General features: G+C 44.3%; 1 protein-coding gene across 1 annotated transcript in view; it reads left to right on the forward strand.

The window, feature by feature from the left end:
* The window catches only part of neo1a (neogenin 1a), a gene marked incomplete at both ends in the record, with an annotated part of 146129 nt that overhangs the window by 91496 nt on the left and 31514 nt on the right, over positions 1–23119 (forward strand). Inside the window, 2 exons of the mRNA XM_079217567.1 lie at positions 7073–7227; positions 7342–7462. Coding sequence (XP_079073693.1) covers positions 7073–7227; positions 7342–7462 — 276 coding nt within the window. The remainder of the gene's footprint in view (positions 1–7072; positions 7228–7341; positions 7463–23119) is intronic.

The following is a 23119-nucleotide window of genomic DNA, read 5'->3' on the forward strand; positions in this document are numbered from 1 at the left end:
AAAACACAAATACCTCTTTGCAATGTGAAATGATGTACAAACAGGAGAAGAGATAATGTCAGTGGCTGTCAAAAGTAAGCAATAGGTATTCCAGAGCAGCGTGCGCCATATCTTTTTTTTGTTGTTGTATTAAATATAATCAAAGTGCCAGTGAGATAAAGAGGATTAGAGCCTCTAAATGTGAAACCACAAACACAAATCCGCCATTGTAGTGAAGCTAAACCACAGTAGAACTCCAGTTTTGAAGAATGTCAGACTCTAAACAAGAGCGTTTAACTCGTCCTTTTTTATATCACATCTAGGATTTGCATGTGTCTCTGCTGTGACGCCTCACCCTCTATTAGAGCTGGAAGGAGGATAAATGAGGCCAGAGGAGGCAGCAGCTTTTGATTATGGTCCTGCGTGACAGGGGCACCACCCTGTGTGTGTGTGTGTGTGTGTGTGTGTGTGTGTGTGTGTGTGTGTGTGTGTGTGTGTGTGTGTGTGTGACCGAAATAGTCTCTCCACAAACATGTATGTTTCCCGTTTTATGAGGCTCCCAGTCAGTGGCCCTCATCTATCAAGGCCTCATGCTTTCATGTCATCAACTTAATTGTTCTTTCCACGTGTAGCGCTGACATGCAGGAAGTCCCCCGCCCCTCCATCGTAAAAGTTTCATGTCTATTCCTATATGGGCTGAGGATTTAAAACCACAGACAGGAGGAGTGTTTTCGCCTTGTTATGGAAATGGCCCAAAATAGACGGAAACATAAAACACAAAAAGTAGATATGCTGAATTCTTTTGTAGGAAGAGAAAAGTAACACATTGATTTTATATCACGTATACATGCAATAGGCCGCTCGCATCGTTCCAGCGGTAAAAAGAGAGAAGAAACCTGGGACTGTAACGTAACAAAAGTACGAGCATGCGTCTATTAACATAACAGTTGAAAATGTGGTTTTCTGATCTGTGCTCAAAGCCCATTTCCCAGGTTGTGACAGGAATAGTTGTTTTTAAATGGCGCGTGGAAGAATTATAGATCGGATAAAGATCTGGTGGATATTTTGGTCTGCTTTTAGTTTGGCACGCCATCTTCCTGCCCTCCCCTGCAGAGCAGTGACATTCTGGCCGGAAAATAGACACTTTTCCATCTCGCTAATAAAGGAAGCTAATCTGATAGAGAGCAACACCCAGAGGCTCACACACGCGCGCAAGCACACCTTTTCCCTTTTTCCTAGAGGGTGTTATCTCAACCAGCGGGGGGGGGGGGGGGGGGGGGGTTCTGTCTGATTCCCATCCACGCCCTCCTTTGTGTCTGCACTCGTCTGCTCTTTATTTCACTTATAGCCACATCTACGTACTTGTGTTTTTACAGCGAGTCTAAGGCTGTGGTGACGCTCGTCTTTTGGTTTTCAATGCGACTTTTGTGATCTCTTACACTAAATCAGATCTCAGCATTGTCTGCGTACACTATGCGTTTCCAAACCTGCCTCTTCGGATATATTATGTGGTCAAAGGAGTGGCTGTAAAACGATGGATAAATAAATATTTAACTTTCTATTACTTCACAATAAAAGTCTCCCCGTTCTTGTCACTGCTTACTCATCCTCCCTGCAGTGTGAGTAGACTTTGTTTTATTAAAGATTGGCCGGCAGCACAGCTGAACACATTTTCCGAGAAATGCTTCAGAAGTCCCAATTTCAGAGCTTTTATTTTGTAGCGGCAAAATGAGGACGTGTTGGGTTTTCATCAGCAGTAACGTCACACGACTCAGACAGAAGCTGTGCTCCAGCCCCTGGTTTTCCTCCTCTCTTCCCTTTGCTCTCGCTCGGGAGAGTAGCTCCCATGTGGGGAGAGGGTGATGCGATGACGTCTGATCGGATGCCAATGTGAGCGTTATCTGATCCCGGAGCACACAGACTTGACAGTTAATGTACCCTGGCATGATCGGATGACTGAAGTGGAATTGAAAAGACAAGTGTAACCACAGCTAAAGTGCTTTGTTCTGCCAGAGCCGCCGGGTTCGTCTGTCCCATGTTGCTTCATCTGCTGTCGGAAACCCGGTCCAGCTCGGCTCGTCTCACCAGGAGCCCGAGTGGACAGCAGCTTGTGACGGCATCAACCAGCCGGTCCGGCTGTAACACTGAGTCTTTGAGTCACTCGTCTTCACGCTGCTGGTCTGGTGGCACTGCTCAGGAAGGTTCTAATTCTGGGAATGGTGTGAAATACTTTTGTGGGTCTTGAAGACACTGGCTATTAGTGATTGTTTATGATCTTTAGGGAAATGTTACATACATTTTTGGTATCAATTTGTAGTTATTTAAGTAAATACATGTAACTATTTTACATATAAATCCTAGAAGTGTTACTTTATCTGTATTTAAGACAAACAAATGTGCTTCTTCTCAAGCGCTGCTGAAGTTAACCCTCTAAGAACTTATAAAGACATAACATCTAAAACATGAGCCTGTTGTCTTTTATAAATAAGCTTTCTTTTAAAAAAGACCATTGCCACGACAATAATTAAGTTTACATGCAACATGGCTTGCAGGGATTGATGCACAAGATTGCCACGTACTCCTATATTAAAGTAAATCATACAGTATGCAATACAAGTGAATGTTTTACAGTCCACTTCCAATAGAAGGTTGAGTTGTAATAATCAGTTGTAAAGCTCTAGTCTACTGAGAATCTCTCTGAAGTAAAGGCATTGTGCAGAGGAAGGCCCATGCACTTCTCTCCATGCTGTAACCAAACCATCCAGCGAGCTTTGTTCCAGCATTTCATGGACAATCTCAGGCCTCTGCTTCCACTTAATCCCTGTAATTTGAGAACCATCAAGAGTGAGTCGGCAAAAAAACATCCAGAGAGTGAGCTTCCCCGTCTGTGACTCTGCTCTCCTCACTAACTAGGAAAGCAAACACCGAGCATCTTGCCTTACTGCCGAAGCTGTTTGTTTTGGCACGGGATTAAGATTAAGGCTGTTATCTTTGGAAGAGCAGGATGGGTAATAAGCGCAGTCCGAGCTCCACTGGCCCTCAGAGTAAACTCTGACTGCCCAAGCGCCATTGTTTGGTTTTATGAAGCTGACTGGAGAAGGAAAACGTCTTTTGTATCCTTCAGCTTCAGCGTTCTTCCTTTAGCCCTTAATGGATGACAGCTGTGGTCTAGATATTGGAGAATTTATGTTTAAAACGTTCGACTGAAAAGTAGTCCAACTGATGCGGCTGCTTTCTTCAGCTTTTTAACTTTGACATTTCACTATTTTTAACAGGTAGGGTTCTGGACTTTTCAGCGTATCCTGGCTACTAGTGAAGCTTTAAGGAAAGTGATCTGCCCAGAATCCCTTTAGGAATCCAACGGGGTTTTGTTTTAACAAGCTCACAGTGAGACACACTCTGGTGACCTTTTTGTGGCCCTCTTTTAGTAGTTCACTGGAGTCGGTGCAAGTCTGCTTTAAAGCTTCTTTCACTAAGCTACAGGCTAGAGACATAATACCAGCCCCAAAGAACTGAGAGGGTTTTTCGGCTGCTCTCCCTCTTTTTTATATTTGTCTTGCTGTTTTTTTTCTTTTCTTTCTTTTGCGTATCTGCCTGTCTTTTGTTGTTTTTTCGGTCTCTGTTGGATTTCCCTTTCATTAGAGAGTGGTATCTGTTCCATTACAAGTCGGCCTGTTTGGACACATGCCAGCTTGCGGATTTGAGCATCTGTGTGTCTGCAGGGAAACATGGACGCGGCGTATTTATGTGACATCATTCAATATGTTCACGAAGGGACATATTTTTTTCCCGTCCCGTATTTGGATTAATCACTTCGTTTCTCATCATCTCTGTCCTTTACTGGATCCGGGGAATCCTCGAGTCGAGCTGATGATGAGAAAACGTGTCAGTGTGGTAGGCAGAGACGTCTGTCAATCAAGCAAAACTCACTGTGTACATCGTTCCTGTTTGAATGTGTCTTAATTCCTAACGATTAAAGGTAAAAAATAATTTCTGAAGACAATTTTGTTGACTCCTGAATCCCTTTTTGTTTACTACCCATCACAGGGCATCGCTGCCGCCCTCTGCGGTCGGTGTGTTTATCTCTTCGTCCCCCGCACTCATGGCATCCATGTGCATCGTGGCGCATGCTGATCAAAACACTGCTTCACTGCACCACCTACGCGGTCAAAACCACCACTGGTATCGACGGAGTTCTGGTTACGAATCGCATATTATTGAGAATGAAGTGTTGGTCAACTGTGGAAAACATCCAACAGCTGGCGTTGGTAGCTCTTCCTTTTGGAAATGCCAGTCTTAACTTATGCATGTTTCATGCCGGAAACATCCAATTAAGGAAAGTCTTCAGACATGTTTCACCACTGAGAGTTACACACACACACACACACACACACACACACACACACACACACACACACACACACCACCACCCTCTGAGTCCTGAACGCTTCCTCCACCCCGCCTGCCCAAGCAACACCGCTATACTCATTGCTCAGTCCAATGGGTTCAGAATGTCTGAACTGCTTTTAGATAAATGGTGCATGTCTGCTCAGATGGGGAGGGGGAGGCTGAAGATGGAGAGATAAACAGGGAGTTATAGGAAGATTAAGAGTCGGGTGGAAGAAATGAGAGTGAGTGGTGAAACGGGGAGAGAGAGTGCGAGAGAGGGATAAAGAGAGCCACAGGGTACCAGTCACCATCAAATCCTGTCACTAGCAATCCTCACTAGGGCGCTCTATATACACACACACACACACACACAAACACACACATATTGTACATACAAAAGCATTGCAATGTGATGCAAAACCTCATATGAATATCATGAACGTGCACAGATTGAGACAGCATGAACGTACAGAAACATATGTTTGCATGCATAAGCAGGCTACTTATACATACAAACACACACACATTTGTATTACACAATACAAATCTACCCCGGCACATTTAGCCGGCAGGGATGGAAGCAAATACAATTATTGCAGCATATAGCACCAGTAATGATGGGACAAAACAAGTATGGAGACACATTTGAAATGATTCATATTCACACATGGCTCGACGCACGCACGCACGCGCGCACACACACACACACACACACACTAGTGTCTTCACGCCATCTCTGTGACACACCAAAGTAAACCAAGGATTCTACCTGCCTCTGCTGCATAGCTACTAGAGGCAAACATCCAGGAGTGTGTGTGTGACAGACAGACACACACACACACACACACACACACACACACACACACACACAGAGCAGGGTGATGGCTGTCTTGACGATCATTCAACGATCCAGTCCACAAGCATCACCGTCCTCGTTTCTGTCCCTGTCTCGGTCGTCAGTATTCGCCGCAGCAGCTCACAGAGAAGTCTAGACGCTCATTAAGCAAAGGCGAGGGACAGCTTCAGTATTCTGACTTGTTCTGCTACATTGTGGGAGTAGAAGACGTGGTCGTTTGGTGGTCGCAGAAAGAAAAGCAAGTTCCTGTCGAGCAGGCTTTTGTTTGAAACACTTATGTTTTTTATTTTGTATTTAGCATCAAACGTGAAACTCAATCCTGGTTTACTTCTATACTGTTTGATATGTTTCATTTGGGACGTAGTTGAGTTAGTAAGGCCACTTGGTGAGATCTGGGAACAGCGGGTCAATAGCCAGCACCAGCGCGAAGCCCTCTCAGATGAAGCTAGTTAATTCAAATTGGCATTCAGTTTGTTTTGATAGTTTACACGATCACATCTCCTATTTCTAGCGAAGTCTATCACTTTAATATCTCGTTTTGCAATTAAACCTGCATGCATGTAAGCCAAATGTTTCCAGTTATTAAATAGATGAGTGCACACGCAAGGTGCTTTCAGATGGCGACACATAGAACGCATTTTTTGGGAGTGGCTCACTGCGATCTCTTTCGTTGAGCCTCTCCTCCCTTATTGGTACTGCACGCTCTGTGTTGGGCATATTAATACTAAACAGAAGGGCAAAGTGCATGGAAGGTTGGGAAAATACAAACATGTCACAGCACCCACTGTGTTCTTGGTGAATTGAGACTGTTGTTGGTGGAGAACTGTGTGTACTGCACAGGGTATAGTATCTGGAGCAGTTTAACTTCAAATAGCTATAATATAGACGGCTCAATTCTCATTCTGCTGGGAACCGCGTCTCCCAGCAGAATGAACGCTAATCTGTTCACGAGCAATTTCACGTTGCAGTAAATTAGCCGCAGCTACATCAAGCATATGCGGGTGGGGAACTTGACCTCACAACCCGCTGCTCTACTGAATAAAGCCAGAAAAGGGCTCTATGCACCCACTGCTGCTAATATCCAATCAGCCTGATGCGAAATGCCACAAAATAGATGCTAATAACTAGCTATCACAGAGCCGAGGGGCCTGGTGGCGAAGCTCGACACACTAACAATACAGTAATTTAAACTGTGGTCAGCGAGGTTGCCGCTTATCAGAGAATGCAGAGAGGCAGCAAAGACACACACATACACACACCTCTCCTCACATACACATGCAGTCCAATTATAGAGAGAGGCCGAGGCCTGGGCCCTGCGCTCCCAGTGACCTTGTTCTGGGACAGATTGATGAGGCGCTGTATCACCCCAGCAGATCAAATAACTCCTTTCTGGCCCTCATTAAAGGGACTCTGGGAGATCTGCAAGTGCTCAGCTCGTGTGGCATGCTAACACACTGGTACCAACTTAGCTGTTTTTGGATAAGTAAGAACAGAGGGGTATTGAACCTTTTTCATATGAAATCTGCTGGAGAGGTCGCAGCTATGTGAAGGGTACAGACACGTAATTGGTTAAGTTGTTGTTCTTTCCAGCCTCCGTGATCTGTACATTTGGCAGTTGAAGGGGAGGCATGGCGTCATTTGGACTTGTTCACTTCCTGGCACTTGGAGTGCCTGGTTAGTTTTTGACAAATTGTTTTTTCCGACAAATTTGTCTCCGGTCGTCTCTTATTCACTTGCTTTAACTGGTCAGTCGACTCCACCAAACTTCCCCCATCAATGTAATGTTTTATTGTTATTATTTCTTTTTTATACTTGTCTGACTCCCCTTTTCCCGTCTCGTTTCCACAGTTCCTCCCCAGTTTGTCAAGCGGCCGGACAACGTTTACGCCTACGAGTCCATGGACATCGTCTTTGAGTGCGAGGTGTCGGGGTCACCGGCTCCCACCGTCAAATGGGTCAAGAACGGAGACACCGTCATCCCCAGCGACTACTTCAAAATAATCGTAAGTCAAGTAATTAAAAATGAGAGACCGGTGGAAAATGCTACTTGACTACATTAACCGCTCGTCTTTGTGTTCCCCTTTTTGTTCCCATCTTTCTCCCTTGCGGTTCTGTAGAAGGAGCACAACCTGCAGGTTCTGGGTCTGGTCAAGTCGGATGAGGGTTTCTATCAGTGCCTTGCGGAGAACGACGCAGGCAACATCCAGTCCAGCGCCCAGCTCATCATCTTAGATCACGGTACGCCTCTCACCAGATGTCAAAAAACACAAAATTGATAAGAATTCTTCAGTGATGAAATAATTAATGCCAGGAGCGACTAAAATACAATGAATCATGTCTGATCAGTAGGACTACGACTAACAAATCTGTTGATTTAATACTTCGATTAATCATCGCGCGTCACCGAGTTCCTCCACAAGCTGCTCGTAACAGCTGTGAGCACTAACGATATCAGGCTTCGTTGTTTACGTTTATTATGATCATGTTGGGGGAGGGGCTTTAGAGGGAGGCCTGAAAAGACGGACAGTCAGTGTGGCCGGCTTGGCACATTTCTCCAGAGAATTTAGCAACTTTTGAAGCTAGTGCCGCTATCATGAGAACAAAATGGCAACGCTGGGTTTTTCTGTTGGATCATTTTAAAAGCTGGCAGACTTGCTGGTATCTCCAATGTTACTGACCCCAGCTTTGATTGGATAGAACATATTATTATTTCCGGTGTTATTTATTTGACGCTTTTTCCTTGTCGTAAATTGATATTGCGGATTCAGCCATGCGCTGAGAATAAAGGGGAAATTTAACTAACAAAGATATCTTCAATCAGATATTGCCGAAGTGTGTTTTGAAGAAAGAAAATTGTAATTTTTAGCATGAGATATTACAAAACTACTTCCAAAAAAGCTCATGAACCAGACTGAAAGTGTTTTTCAAATGTTTACTCCAGAGACAAAAGGAGTCTGTGTTATTTCCTGTAATTCATCACGTGATCCACACAAGGCCGTCTTACTGCCTCAGGAGACCCGGGGAGGCGTTGCAACAGGGCGTGCCATGCATCATAACATCCACCCAGCTAATCGAGGATGGATGTTGTTGCTGCCCTACTGATCAGTTTTTCTCAGACAGTTGTACATCTGTTCACAGCCATTTGAACATCAACAACAGTCTCACCACAATGATAACATTCTTTCTTAGCTTTTAACAGCCGCACCTCCTATGAATCACAGTTATGGCACCTGGAGTTCTTGAATGTTCACATAATCATTATTTATTATCTTTTTTTTTAAATGCTAAATACAAATTATTGTAAAACACAAGCTCACTTGGTAATAGGATGAGTCTTCTGCTCTCCATACAGTTTGCCTTATTTATAAACACCTCGATGGATGCCGGAGGCTGTGCACATCTGTGAAGGTGTGGGAGTGAGTAGTGAACGGTGAAATGAACCTACTGGGACCTTGTTAAACCAGAGGTGACTCTCGGGGAGCAGAAATATATCTGGGGCAAGCAATGCTTGGTTTGCTCTCGGCCCATTCCACATCTGGAGATACAGAAACGTTGTGAGGAGAGCTGCTCCACACAATGTCCACGCTTTGAGGTACAACATGCTTATACTTGAACTCACGCGCCGGTAAGGAGAGAGTGTCTGGGTATAGCTGCAGCGCAGCCTCTGTTGTCATACGTTTCCCTTCAAAGCCAACGGAGAGGATTGAATGCTAACTCCCGGAGTGGAGCTGCAGAGTGCACAGAACAACAAAAGCAGGCGCCAAACAACTCAGGGGCACCGAAACAACTTAAGTGGCCCGAAAATGTGTGGGAAATGATTTGAGCGCCCTAGTTCTTGAGGTAATTTAGTTTCATTACATCCAATCATTGGAGAAAATATAATACGACTTCAATTTGAGATCATTTGCTCAGTCATAATGACCGTTGTCTAACCCACGGGGCTAGTCCAAACCTCCACACAAGAAAACAACAAGAAATTTAAGATAACCGAGACATGATTTCACTGAAAATGTATAATCTAAATGAAACAAAGTGGAAAATAGAGGAACCATGAAACTGCAAGAGAAAAAAAAAGAAGTTCTGCACCTCTACAGTACTTTACCGTCGACTCAGACTCTCACCATTTTTGTGAGGAAGACTAAATGTAATCGAGCGTGAACACACACACACACACACACACACACACACACACACACACACACACACACACACACACACTCCCCAAGCAGGTGGCTAATGGATTAGCGTAGCAGTGTCCAACTGGTGGCCCCCCAGCTGTGTCACCCCTTCTGATTGGAGGACAGTAAGTCCGAAATAATGATGACCTGCAGCTCATTGTGTTCGACACCATTGATAAGGGTTTGGCCACTTTACATGGCCCCAAGTCTTTTTTTCTTTTCTTTTTTTGTTGTTGTTGTTTGAGTTGAAGATAAATGGGATGAATTACTGCGGCAGCTGCCCTTGAACGCGGGTCCACCTTGAGCGGGGCTTTGGTGAAATTAATCTGTTTACTCCACGAATATCACACAGTGTGTACCTGTGTCTTCGTCGCTTAATCCAAACACACTTACCACCGCAAATGTTTTCCAGCTTCCTGTTTATTCATCAGTTTTTATTATCCAGTCGTCACCCGAGTCTTGGAGGATGGATCTAGAGAACAACTGAAGTCGCAGTGACGCTGTTTATTCTCCCTGTAAATTATTGACGTCCTGTGCTTGTACAGACACATCCACTGCAGCGCTCTCAGCAAATGCCTGCCTGCGTGTCAAAGTCATTTCCTATCACAGAGGTGCAGCACCATTGGCGAATCAATGAGTGTTTGAAATCATCTTATTTCCTTCAGCTATTAGGCTTTGGTGTGCACGGCTCTGTGAATGAGTTCATGTAGAGTTGTATTTCTCACATGCAGTACACTATATATACATATTGGGCTCCAGCCACTTAGCTTAGTACAAAGGCTGGAATCAAGGGGAAACTACTACGGTTACAAAAAACAGGGCATAATGTGTATTCCACCTCCGACGGGCTGGAAGGCGGATTTTGCGCCGTTTGCTGTCTTTATGCTAAGACAAGCTAACCTACTGTTGGCGACGGCTTCATATTTCACGCACCGCGTCCCCCCCCCCCCTCTGTTGTATTCTTCTCTCTTTCCTCCTGGACACATCCGATCCTACAACCATCTGCCACCTTTCTCCCCACTTCCTCTCACTTTCAGAGAGAGCCACCTGCTCTCTGTGATAATCCAGCACAGTGGGCTTTGTGGTAATTGTGCTGGCTCGAATATTATCCCTGTATGGCTACCCGCTCACAGCTGGACATCTTTGTCCACGTCCTAGCCCGCTCGGACACAGATACACCCCTCCTGCTCTTTGCTGCTGCCGCTGCTGTGTGTTTCGCCTCAGTCAGGTGTCCCCGCTCACACCTGCCGGGCGCGAGTCGCCTTGAAACGGGGCCAGAGAAGACCTCGTCCGTCTGTCAGCTGCCTCGCTGTCGGGGGAGATAAGCCGGGGACTTGCCACGGGGATGAAGTTGTCTTCACCCAACAGGGAAATCAATGGGGGTGAACTGCATCTAAACACCCAGCGGCTGCAAGTTGGCTAATATTCATTAGTCGTCCTAATCTTTGCATCTCGACGCTGCCAGCTGCAGTTAAATGCGGCTCCACTGATGATTCCCTCTCTTGGATGTTTGGAATGGAAAAAGGTCAGCTGTCGGCAGTTAGCATATGTACAGTATCTTGACGGTTATTAATAGTGGTATGCGCTTCGCATCAATGCTCATGGCTTTGAACTGCGGTGCAGTAGATGGGCGATGGAGAAAAGAAAGCTTATTTCATTCACCTTTGGCAATCTTAAATCCTTAAAAAAACAGATTTTTGGGTGAGTGCAGGTCAAAAATAGGACTGCAGATTGCAGAATAACTTTCCTGGACATTCCACAAACGTGCAATATGCGTCAGCTAGTTGCAAACAGATGTGGATAAATAGGAGCACAAATTCCAAAAGTGGACCTAATTAAGCCGTCTGCTGCAGGCCTCTTAAGCGCCTCTTAAGGTCCCCTGTAAAGCTGCCTCATTCAGATGTCGTCTTTTGAGAGCGCTGGAGGTTTGTGTAGTTGTACGAGTTATAGTTTCTGTTGTCAGTCATTGCATTTTGCCGCAGGCAAGAAAGGCGGTTATTTAATTTTGTATGACTTTTTACACCAACAGGGTAATTTCTCACACAATGTTCTCACAGAAACAGTTTAAATTTACTTTTAGTTACTACAAAGGGGTTTTTAAGTGGTTATGACATTTTCTAGCCATAAGCAAACGAGAACGCCAGCACGAAGATCGGCTGTTTTTTAATGGGTATTCGTATTAGCTTAATCATAAGTCGGTGGTGATCATGGAAACTGCTTCTGTCCACAAGGGACACCAAAATCAACACAAACAGAACGTTTACTTGTAGCTGCTTTGAATTAGTTGTAATAAATCCAGGCCACATGCAGTCGTTGGAATCAATAAAGAAGAATATAAATGATACTGTTTATGAGGCTCTAGTAAATTCTCAGAACATTTGCCAATGTTTTCTTTACTGAACTATAAATACAACCACTTCAAGCTGTCTTGACGATTCCCTCCTAGCGGTGTCAACGTTTGCGGTCGAAGACCTTGTTGTCAAAATGATCATGAGGGAGGTTAGTCAGCGATGGAGGATATGCTATTTTAGGGATTATAGTCACGTGTCGTGCATAGACAGAGTGCAGCAACAATTGGCGGCCTCTTCCAGGCACATGGTTCTGTGAAGCGTTTATGCATGACACTGTAGTAGGCGGCAATTACAGCCTGGAGAGGAAATGGGTCAGGTTTTTTTTCAGCTTTGAAGTTGTGCACGCCGAGACAAAGCACTCCTTTTTTATGATTGTCATCCCGCCACATACAGTACAAAGAGTAGGACTGTGTCTGAAGTTTGAGATGGTGGCAAATGGAAATGTATGCCAGTATTATTTTGCAGTAAGGTTAAGATCCAGCACTGAAACTAATATTTAGTTTTGAGGATGACTGGCATTCTAGAAGTGGAGAGCTGCATTAAGCTTTTACATAAGAAAAAAGAAATAAAACGATCCGACAAGAAAAACCACTGCACGTTTTTCAGCATTGTGTATTCTTCTTTTAACAACCCAATCACAAACCCAGGCCATATACGAGCCTGGGAACTCTCAGTAGAGGCCCACTTGTTAAAAACGGCAAATTACAGATTCATGCACCTACATTTAAATCGTAATATGAAAAATGCATACAGATCTGCATTTAACATTTGCAAACAAAAGAGAAGTGGATGCACTCACTTTGCCGTTTGCCCTTAACTTGCCTAAGTGCATGTTTTTTTGTTTTTTTTTAGCTTTCTCATATTTGCATAAATTGGAAGAGATGCACTTCAATTTGCATCTGAATGCTTATTTTTTTTCCTTCCATATGGCGTGCTGGCTTAAAAAATATGGAAATACTCCCTTGTCTGGGTTTGTCTGTTCCTCCATCTCTCCTCTCTTCTCCTCTGCATCTCTGCATCCCTACATCCGGACTCGAACAACGTTTTGACATTTTGCCTCCTAGTGCCCGAGCCAAGTACTTCACTGGAGAGCCTGAAAGCTTGTTTGGATGTACGAGCGCTGAGCCGTCTTGCTGCTTTAGCCCCGTCTGCTGCAAGTCGAGTTGCATTGAGACGAATGACAAAGGGGAGGCATTTCACTTGAGGTGAAAGATGACACGATGGAAATAAACATCAGACGGTGCTTGATGGTGTGCAACACTTCTTTATCCTGTCGGGTTGCGTTGCTAGGTTTTATTCAGGTCGGCTTATGGCAACAAAAAAGAAGGAAAGATGACGTTGTATTTCTGATGCAAATGCATTTATTCAAGCTTTTTGTTTAATCCCTAGCTTAAACAGGCAAGCAGTCCTCCTCGATTCCTCTACTCCCCTTCTTTCCTGCTTCCCTCTTTTTTTTACCGCTATCCCTCCTCTCCCTTGCCCCTCTATCGAGCCGTGTTGCCATTAGTCGTCCCCCCTTCCCCTTCCTAGACCTGTGGCAGCAAACAGAAGAGTCCTGTCCTCCCCTCCCATCAGAGGTACTAGACCCCCACTGAGAGATGGAGATGCCTCATCGCTGCCTGAGTGCTCACGGTGTCTCCTGGTTTTGCTCTCCCTCCATCACTCTGTGTATTTATGAGAGCAGGCACCAGCAGCTCTGGCATGATAAACTGACATGTGTGCCGTCCCCAAAGCTGCAGCTTGACAGATACTGGAAGGGTTATTTCGAGAGTCGCACATACCGTAACTTCATTAGCAAATCAATTAATTGCGGCAGTCTTGAGCACCAGACCTCCCTGTGAAATGACACGGGGACCAGGAGTCTCTCACAGTATTTGCAGATGACTTGGCACCGCCCTGAAAATACAAATAAATACAAGCACTGGCTTTGATCTGGGCCAAGATGGTTAACACCTATTAAGAATTAGGATCCAGAAGTAAAGAAAATAACCCACACAAGTTTTATTTAAATGTCACTAACACACAACACATGAAACCAAATGAAGTGGAAGTTTAATGTCGCCTGTGAGGACTAATTAGAGGCAACATGGAGCCTTGTGTACTGTTAGTAAACTGTAAAACTTCCATTAAAAGCCGAGTCCCTTTTATTCGCCGGGTGCGGCTGCATGTTTTGACCAATAAACGCAGGTCTGAATAAGAAGCCAGCTAACTTTTGTCAATATGGACATGCGTACATTGTTAGATCAGTAAGATTCTCTTCAGTGCTTGTTGTTCAGTTCATTCTACGGAAAAGAGCACCAAAGTATAATCCATTCAGATTTACCCGCATTGTATAACACGAAAAAATAAGAAGTGGTCACTCCCTACCCAGGGGGTCCAGTCCGGCCCGCGGGATAATTGTTAAAATTGCAGAAGAAAAGAGAAAAAAGAGGGCCGGGGGCTCAAACCACTGATCCCCTGATTGAAAGACGGGCCTGCTAACCATTGAGCCACAGTCGCAATCAATGCCATTACTACAGATATTGCCGAACTGCGAGGGAACAGTGGGCTTATTGTCTGAATTTTCGGTCTAGTTAATTGTAGAAATACCTTTTTTAAAATAGGGTTTATCATCCAAAAACCTTCACCAATGATTTAAACAAGATGAATATTGTCATTATGTATGTGTTATTATGCTATGATTTTACTAGTCCGGCCCAGTTTGACACCCCTCGTCTAAACAATCAAATATGTGAATATTGTCACTGGCTGCTAGCTTGCAGTTTAAGTGACTCAAACTATATTTACTCCTCGTCCAGCACAGTGTTGTTGGGTACGCTTGATTTTCTTACCTCGCCGGCTACAAAAATACATGTCCCCAACTTTCACCGTTGAGTTTTCACAACTTTTCCTTTTTAAAAATGAATTAGGCCAGATACGATTTAGTTGTTTTGAGGCACACAAAAAGAAGAAGAAAAAAATCTGACGTGAAATATTAACACGCAAGAAAAACAGTATTGGCAACAAACAACCACAACAACATGAAAAATACAGATAACTAGAGCACCGCCATTACAGCCGGTTGACTGAGCGGAACACAAAGCCAAAGAAAGATGTCGTGGACCTGCTTGCCAGAAGCGATTATGCTCACGCTGTGAGCAACAAAAGGAAAAGAAAGTTCCAGACTCGTTCATTTTGTGTTTAAAATATTGCACTAAGCCTTAAGAGAGATGACTTTTCCAAACAGAACTGATCTGCAGAAAATGTGTAACTCAAACGGTCACCCAAATATTGAAACTGCACCGTTTCAACGGCAGCAGTAATTGTTTCCACATGGACTGCTGATGCACAAGAGACGGGGAACACAGCGGCCTTAATCCATTGTTGTGGTTGTATGCCGCCATGCAACCAGGACGGGTTTTTATGTACAAATATGTCTTGATGTCGTCCTCTTTTAAGTATTTGAAGTGATATTGAATTGAAAGTAAAGGGAGACACTTAAAAGCAGGTCTCCCCAGCGCTGCTGTCAGTGTGATATACTGTGGTAGGGCCTCTAGCTAGTGTTGAGGAAAGAAATTCCCTTCCTTATGAATCCATATACTATAAAATGTAACTAGATCATGATTAAACAACAAATACACCGTTTCAGTCAAGTTTGGAGTAGGCAGACGAGCCACAGACATCCCCAGCATCACCCTTATTCCCTCTTCAAATCAAGAAGTGAGAATAGGCTGCTAAAAGACCTCTTTCCCCTCCAGCCAGACTCTATCCGCACTGACTAAAAAAGCCCACTTCGGGGAATACGGTGTGCTCCATCATCCGCTAGCAGGGTCAGGGCCGGGCCAGCAGGAGCGCTCGGTGTGACGCTGTGAGCATGTGAATGTGTCAGCGCAGTGCAGGCGGTGTGAAAATGTGACACCCGTTGTCACACACTGCTGGGATGCGCACGTGGTCTTTGGGCGGCGTTGCCGATTGCCTTGGCGGGGGACATCGTGATGTCACATGGGTGTGAACGAACCGCAGGGCACTCAAACAGTTACTGCTCTCATGAACTTTGTCACATTTGCTGTGTGGTTGATTCAACTCCTCTGTAATTTCTGAGGCCTCAGTTTTTATATACATTTTTTTTTTATTGCGATTTCCAAAAGTCAACATTACGTTGATATAATGAGCGACGCAGCCGAAGCGGAGAGAAGAAGCCTGAGAGGCGGAGAGGAGTCTGCTGTTGCCACTAAGCACAAGCAAATAAGGTGCAACTGGGGGATAAAATCAACTCCAAAAGAAAGTATTTGAATCCTTTTCCATTTAAAAAAGGTTTAAGCTCACTACATGTAGCTGCAGGTTCTGCTCTACACTATTATTATAATGAGCACCTTATTGCTACTTGCAGTCTTGAGACTTATTTGCTGTTGGTGGGATATTGATTAAACAAACATGATGATATTGTTATATTTAGAGCATTGTCGTTATTTTTTTAATTTTATTTTATAAATGCTTGTGATCATGAAAAGGGAATATAAAATCAGGGGCATTTGGTGGGGAATAATAATTATATGTAAATGTGAATATATTCCACTAAAATCTGCCTCGCAGTGAAATGCATTGAAATTCAAATTAGGGGGATAAAGCCCTAAAATGTGCACACAGTGTCTTAACTGAAATACACACACACACACGCACCATATTAGTGATAGCGATTAGTGAATGTGTTCCCCCACTGGGGGGCTGCAGGAAGCTGATCAGAGGGATTGTAGCCTAAATTGATTGTGAAGAGCCGAAATTGGCCTCCACCAAATTGCTGTTTATTCGTGCGCTGATGGCTAAGTAAGTGTGTGTGTGTGTGTGTGTGTGTGTGTGTGTGTGTGTGTGTGTGTGTGTGTGTGTGGGCTGTATTTACTCAACCTTGGTGGAAGGCTTTGCCTCATTTATAAATGGTCGGTCGCCTAAGTGTTAACTGCTAAATGTTATGGGTGTCTATTTTGCTTTTGTTTTGCACAGGAAAGCGAGAACAAAAAATAGGTTAAAAAGTAGGCATCAGTGCTGTTTTTTGAAGGTCAGTCTTGTTATCAACACCAGTTTTTAGCCTCACTGTGTGTGTGTGTGTGAGATCTGACGGCCTGTTTTACACTCCTCACCAACACGTGCCCTTTTTTCTTTAACAATATAACACCCTCCACCTCCAACACACACTCATCCAGGATGCTGATCTGATGTTGTTGGCTGCGGCCGGTCCTCTGGGTGCAGTAATTGGAAGTACCACATGGCACAAAAACATCACTTTCCGTTCACACCCTTCCCTTCGGTGCAGGCAGCTGACCCCTGTGAGTGGCGCCACTGAAGCTTTTATTTCTCCTGTTAGCAGCCGCCCCCGCCCCCTCCCTTTTCTCTCCACCGCGCCCTTCCAGTTTCCATAAGCTAAAAGTAGAATAGAGAGGAACATCGCAGCGGGTTGTGGGCATCCCGCTGCCTGCTAGCGTCGCGCGATGGTCGCATCTCAGTGGGCCTAACCCAGGGAGGCTGCTTCATCGCTACAGTTGGAGTCTGATTAGCTGCCTGTTTGTTAGCGCGTCTCCCAAAGGGGCTGCAGCTGCTCCCACTCCTGCAAACATCCTATTTGACCTTTTCCCGCCCTTTCCTGGTTGTTCAGCACCACTCACTTTATACATAAAACGTTGCAAGTGCATGTGTGTGTGTGTGTGTGTGTGTGTATATACACACACACACACACACACACACACACACACACACACACACACACACACACACACACACACACACACACACACAGCTTTCTCTGAAATCAATTACTCCATCCCCGGCCCACTCTGTTCCCCTGGAAAGGTTGAATTGTATTTGTGTACCTCCAAGGTAATAAGATACAAAGGCAGGCAGTGCGGGGGGAAAGCGTGTCTCCAGTCCCGGGCATCGCTGGGGAAATGCTCTGGAGACGCGCGGCATCGCTGGCTGCTTGGATCCGCTTGAAAAGGAGAGCCCAAGAGGCCTCGCTTTCCTGTCCCAGCCAGCATGTGGAGCACGTGATGCATATGATGCCGATTTGTCAAAGTGGGAAGGGAGGTGGAGTCGAGGGCGGGGGGGAGGTTTGCATTGTATAGCATATAGTCGCACATCCTCATTTGCATACAGAGTCTGGGCAAGCAGCTGTTTGCCACGTGATCGTGCATGTTTCTGCAAGTGTGTGTGTGTGCTGAAGCAAGGCGTTCGGAGGAACAAAGTAATCACACCCAAATTAACTCACCAGTGGCTCACGCATCAAGGGGGTACATATGTTTGATGGTGAAGGGACGCTGTATGTACACACAGTGGATAATTAATTATTGATGCACCCCCGACCCCATTCAATTACTGGCGTCGTTTTTTAAAATAAGGCTGTTGGGTTTTCCCCGACGTGTTGCGATCCTGCCTCGGTAGAACGTATATGACATTTTGCACATTCCCACACATTTAATCGCTCTGCTTTGTGTATATTTTTGAGAACCCACAGCAGTGATTGTCCCTTTTTTTTATTTATATATATATATATATATATATATATATATATATATATATATATATATATATACACACACACACACACACACACACACACACACACACACACACACGCATCTCTTTTTTTATGAAAACTAAACTACCAGAACTGAAATTGCCAAAGGGCAAACGCAGGCCTACCGCCATCTCATCCAAAACACACCACATGCAAAAGCCGTCTCCTTGTTGATGACGGCCCACGGGGAATTTGAGAATGTTGATTTTGGGATGTGAAAAGCGAGACGTATATGATAAAAACTCCATAACCATTTAAGAGAAAAAGCCTGCAGGGCTTCGAAGCGATAATGTCTCTAGTTGATCAACAAGAACACACAAAGAGGTTTCATCCGCCTGATGGATGGAGGTACAAACAACCCCCTCAATCCCACTGAAGCGTTCGCTGCGTCGCCACATGGTGTCCAGGAGGCCCATGGATCCATCACATGGGTCCTCCCACACCGCACTTTTGTTTCCGCCGCCACATGAGTGTTTAGGGAGTGTAGAGAAGTAAATACATCTGTGACCCACTTCAAACCTTTTATATCAGCATTTAGGCTCTGTGCTTATTGAGGCGTTACGCCGCTTATCAGTTCTCAGATTGTTGAGCTCCACTTTTCCTGCGTTGTGAAAGCACGCAGCATTGAAAAGTATCAGCTGGCACAGAAGTCCTGTTTTTTTTTTCCAATATTCTGTAAGAAGTTATTTCCCTTAATTTGCCTGACGGTGATGTGTCCCCTTTGGTCCCACCCTCACCACTTTCATCCCCTCAAAGATTGTTGCAGGGGAAAAACTCATTTCAAACACTCAAAACTCATTTGTGGGATTGCCATGTATTTCTTTTTAATTGATGGAAAACGTACTTCTCTCCCGAGGAACACGCCACATCTCAAACGTTTCCCGATCATTGCGCCCTAGAAAGTGATGGAATGCGGAGGGTGCGATGCCATTTGATATACCTGGGGAATCGGTAAGAGACGGAAAGAGTTTTTCTTTGTGGATCATGTCAGCGAGTTGGAACACCGCGTCACTTTAAGCCTTCGTGAGGTTTTGATCTGCACTTTAATCTCGACTGTCTCCGATTTATCAAAAGGGAGTGTGTGCCGACACCCCACCGACCCGGCACTGCGTCTCAGTCTCAGCTTTCCCTCGGCCAACGATGAGGCATTCACAACACAAGGAGCAGGGGAAAAGTCCGAAAGTCAAATCTGTGGTGAAATTAGCAGAGATTTAATTGTTTCCCCTTGTGCACTAAGCACTTTCATTAATCTTTTTTTTGATGAATGACTCACTTTTTTTTTATTGCTTTTCATTTATTGTTGTATTGCTTGGAAAGCGTTTTGTAAGTGTTGAAAATTGAGTAAAAAATTTAGTTCATTATCGTTCTCGACAAGTTCGTCAAGAGGAAACTAAGAACAACAACAACAACAACGAAAAACACAAACCTGCTCCATCGGCCCTTTTTTTTTTCTCTCACTCCCCACTTTCTCTCTCCACCTCTCACTTTGTCTTCACTCGGTCTTCTCTGACTCCGCTCCTTTTGTCGGCGCATTAAGGAGCCGCTCGAATGTCGGCAGCTGTCAGGGCTGGCTCATCTTTCCAGCCTTATCTTGAAAGGGAGCAAGAGAAACAAGATTGTCGGGGGGTGGGGGAGGGAGGCAGCCATAGCTGTCAGCAGTTCTTTTACCACATTTACTTTAAGAACCCATAGAAGTGTTGAGGTGTTCTCTCGTTACTCGCATTGCCTTTTACATTTGTCTTTATTTCAGAAATAATCATCCTCACGCACTTCAACCACGGGCCCAGAGATGTGCGCCCCACACTTCCTCACCCGTTGCATGTTCGCATGTTTTGCAGGACAAAGACTTCCAGCTTGAATCGACAGTCTGCTTTGTGTCTGTGCAATAAAAAATCTCCAGACCGGGCCTTCCTGAGTACATTCATTCACGCTGCGTTCATTGTACGGCAGATAAAAGTAGTGACTCAGTAATGGACCGTGCGCTTTGTGCTGGGATCTATCTCTCGTGCGGGCGTCATTACCGAACCACATTAGACACGGAAACCAGTTCTGAGAAAATCCTTTTAGCCAGAGCTTGGCACGGCCTGCTGGATTCCCCGTGAAAAGGCTATCGGTAGTTCCAGTGCGGTGGGTGCTGCTGGCAGATATCTGCATTCAGTAGATTTATGCTCTCTTGGTGGAGGTGCGTCGTCAGCCCCTCTTATCTTTGTGCTCAGACCAGATGATGAAGCAACTGCTTGGCGCAACTTTACAGCTCCACTCACCGGGGAAATACACAGCACTGGATTATGGAGTTAGCGGCACACGATAAAAGTTACGAGGCTTTAATCAGAACTTTAACGCTACTCCCAATTATTTTCATTTCAGAGCGGGCTTTGGCTCCCGTTGAATATCAAGATGAATGCTTTGCTATGCGTGTCTTTGTCTTGACTGTTTTGCGTATTGGTTTCCCAGATTTATTATGCAGATCCAGAGTAACCTTCCTCATTAAGCCTTAATGCCAGCCATTCATTACCTCTGGCACAGAGACTAATGGCACTATTAATCAGCTATGAATAGAGCCTGGCAGCGGCAGTGGGAGGCTGACACCTCCTTACAGTAACAGTTTTAGGCATGCATGTACAAGACAGATTGTCAGAAGGACACAGAAAACTGCGCAGCATGTCAATTACATACAGCTGACAAGGTGTATAAAGATGGAAACTACATCTAATGGTCGTTTGCTAATCCCAGAATGCATTTCTCGACAGGCTTTACAGTATCTCTCTGACAGTATGGCGTTCCTGATTGTATTTGCTACATTCTAAAGTCTTTTTTCTGTTTTTTTCTGGAGAAACTCTACTTTCACAGATCGATTAGTTCACGGCGAAGAATTTATTTGGATTGAAGAGGGTCCTAATTAAAAATAGATCATTTACAACATTTATCAAACATCTGTTAGTCTTGTCAGCATGTGTAGTTCAGGTACTGTAGCTGTCCAGTTGTAAACAAGCCCTCATACTGCATTCTCTCCATTAGACTTTTAACATGGAGGCCTGAGTGCAGCCTCCTGAGAAGCTGTAGTTGTCTTAAATATTTCGACTGCATTCATAAATCTCTCCCCTGTGTCCGTTTCATCTAATGAAGATACTTAATGTTGGTGGAACTTTGTCTCAACACCAATTTGTGGCAGTATTCGCATTGTATTTTCACTTCATGTAATCCTCCATGTTCCTTGGATTGTGTTCACGTTTTAGTTGTGCAGGAAGTGCTTCCTCCTCAACAAACGGTCTTCTAGCTCTTGTTTAAGTAGCGATAGCCTCGTGATGTATGTGGGACAGCAGAGTGGTGTGTGTGTGTGTGTGTGTCTTTATACATGAGGATGATTGTTCAGCGTCTGATGATTTACACTGCAGTCAGAGTATTAGGGCGACGATATGTGTCTTTTGTTTTTTTTCATCCCAGAAAATTGGATTTGAAATGAAACTGCGGCTTTGAGGTTGAAGTGTTGACTTCCAGCTGAAAGGTTGTTTGAGGTTGTTGACATCCAAATTAGTTGAAGTGAGGAGTTCTAGCACTGTTTATATCTTAGACCCTCCCCCCCTCCAAACATACAGACAACGCAACAGATGTTTTTTATACTCTTCAGTCACATGACCTCAATCCTTCAGAGTCTTACTTGCTGAGGCTCAAACTGCAAGAAGTGAAGACATCGAGTGTTTGCTAATCTCTGAGAAATTGACTTTTTCAACCAAATCGTGTATATGAGGAATTGATTTTTTTCTTCTGTTTTAGGTTTGTGTCAAATATTCGCGAAATGAAAGATTACGATCAGCACTTTAACCTCATAAATCATTGTTTCATTTTAAATCCAAGGTGTTGAGCATAGAGCAAACACAACCTTCTGCAGACAGCTGTGTATTTGGTGTTCACACACACAGATGAGAACATACTGTACATGCAAACACCGTGACATTCATTATAAACCACAAACACCTTGATGTTTGTGCAGATGCACGTGGATCGCAGTGGGTGTGAGTGTGGAAGCGTGAGTGTGGACCAAATAGCAGGAAAAAAAACACATCACTCCGGCCACAAAAGTCAATGAACTCTGTGGAATTTGAAATATAAACAAATATTGAAAGCCATGTCTGTGGTAAGCCCACATGCTACGACAGACAAATATGCCAGCGGCCGCTTTGTATTTGAAAACTATTTCCTCCAGTAATAATACACTGTTTGAACGCTACGCTTACCGTACTCCTCTTCCGTATTTCAGCTTTGCCCTCCAGGCAATTTCCTTGACCTGCTAACAAATGGAAATGTCATGCGGACTGACTGACATTCTTTCCTTCTGGTTTAGTTTCACACACTTGCCAAGCAAATGGAAAGCACATCTCTCAGTGTGTTCCTCAAGAAGAAAAAAACTGTAACCACCAAATGAAATCACAAACATTTCTGTGGCTAGGCTGTGGAATGTGACGGCTGAAGTTTAAAAAAAACAAAAAACATCTGTGTGTTTTAGTTGTGAGAATCTAGACTTTTTAGGGGTCTTTTTTTTGTGGTGATAAATCAAAGCGTTGAATTCCATAGACGGTTTTCTTGTGTGCATTTGAGAGGCGAGACGGTGGCTTTGTCCCAAAACAAAGTCTCCCTCCATTTGCCAGTTGTTGTTTTTAAGTTAATTAAAAAGTCAATCATTTTTCAAATGATTGGTGAGAAGTGAAATGTGTGACGCCATGTTCTTCTCCCACTACCCTGACATTAGAGAGCTGTGTGTAGATCTGCATGTGTAGTCCCCCTTGTATTGTGCTTTTATTTGTCAGCTTCGTAAGTGTAGAAG

The sequence above is a fragment of the Taurulus bubalis genome (genome assembly GCF_910589615.1).
Source record: "Taurulus bubalis genome assembly, chromosome: 4".
Lineage (NCBI taxonomy): Eukaryota > Metazoa > Chordata > Actinopteri > Perciformes > Cottidae > Taurulus > Taurulus bubalis.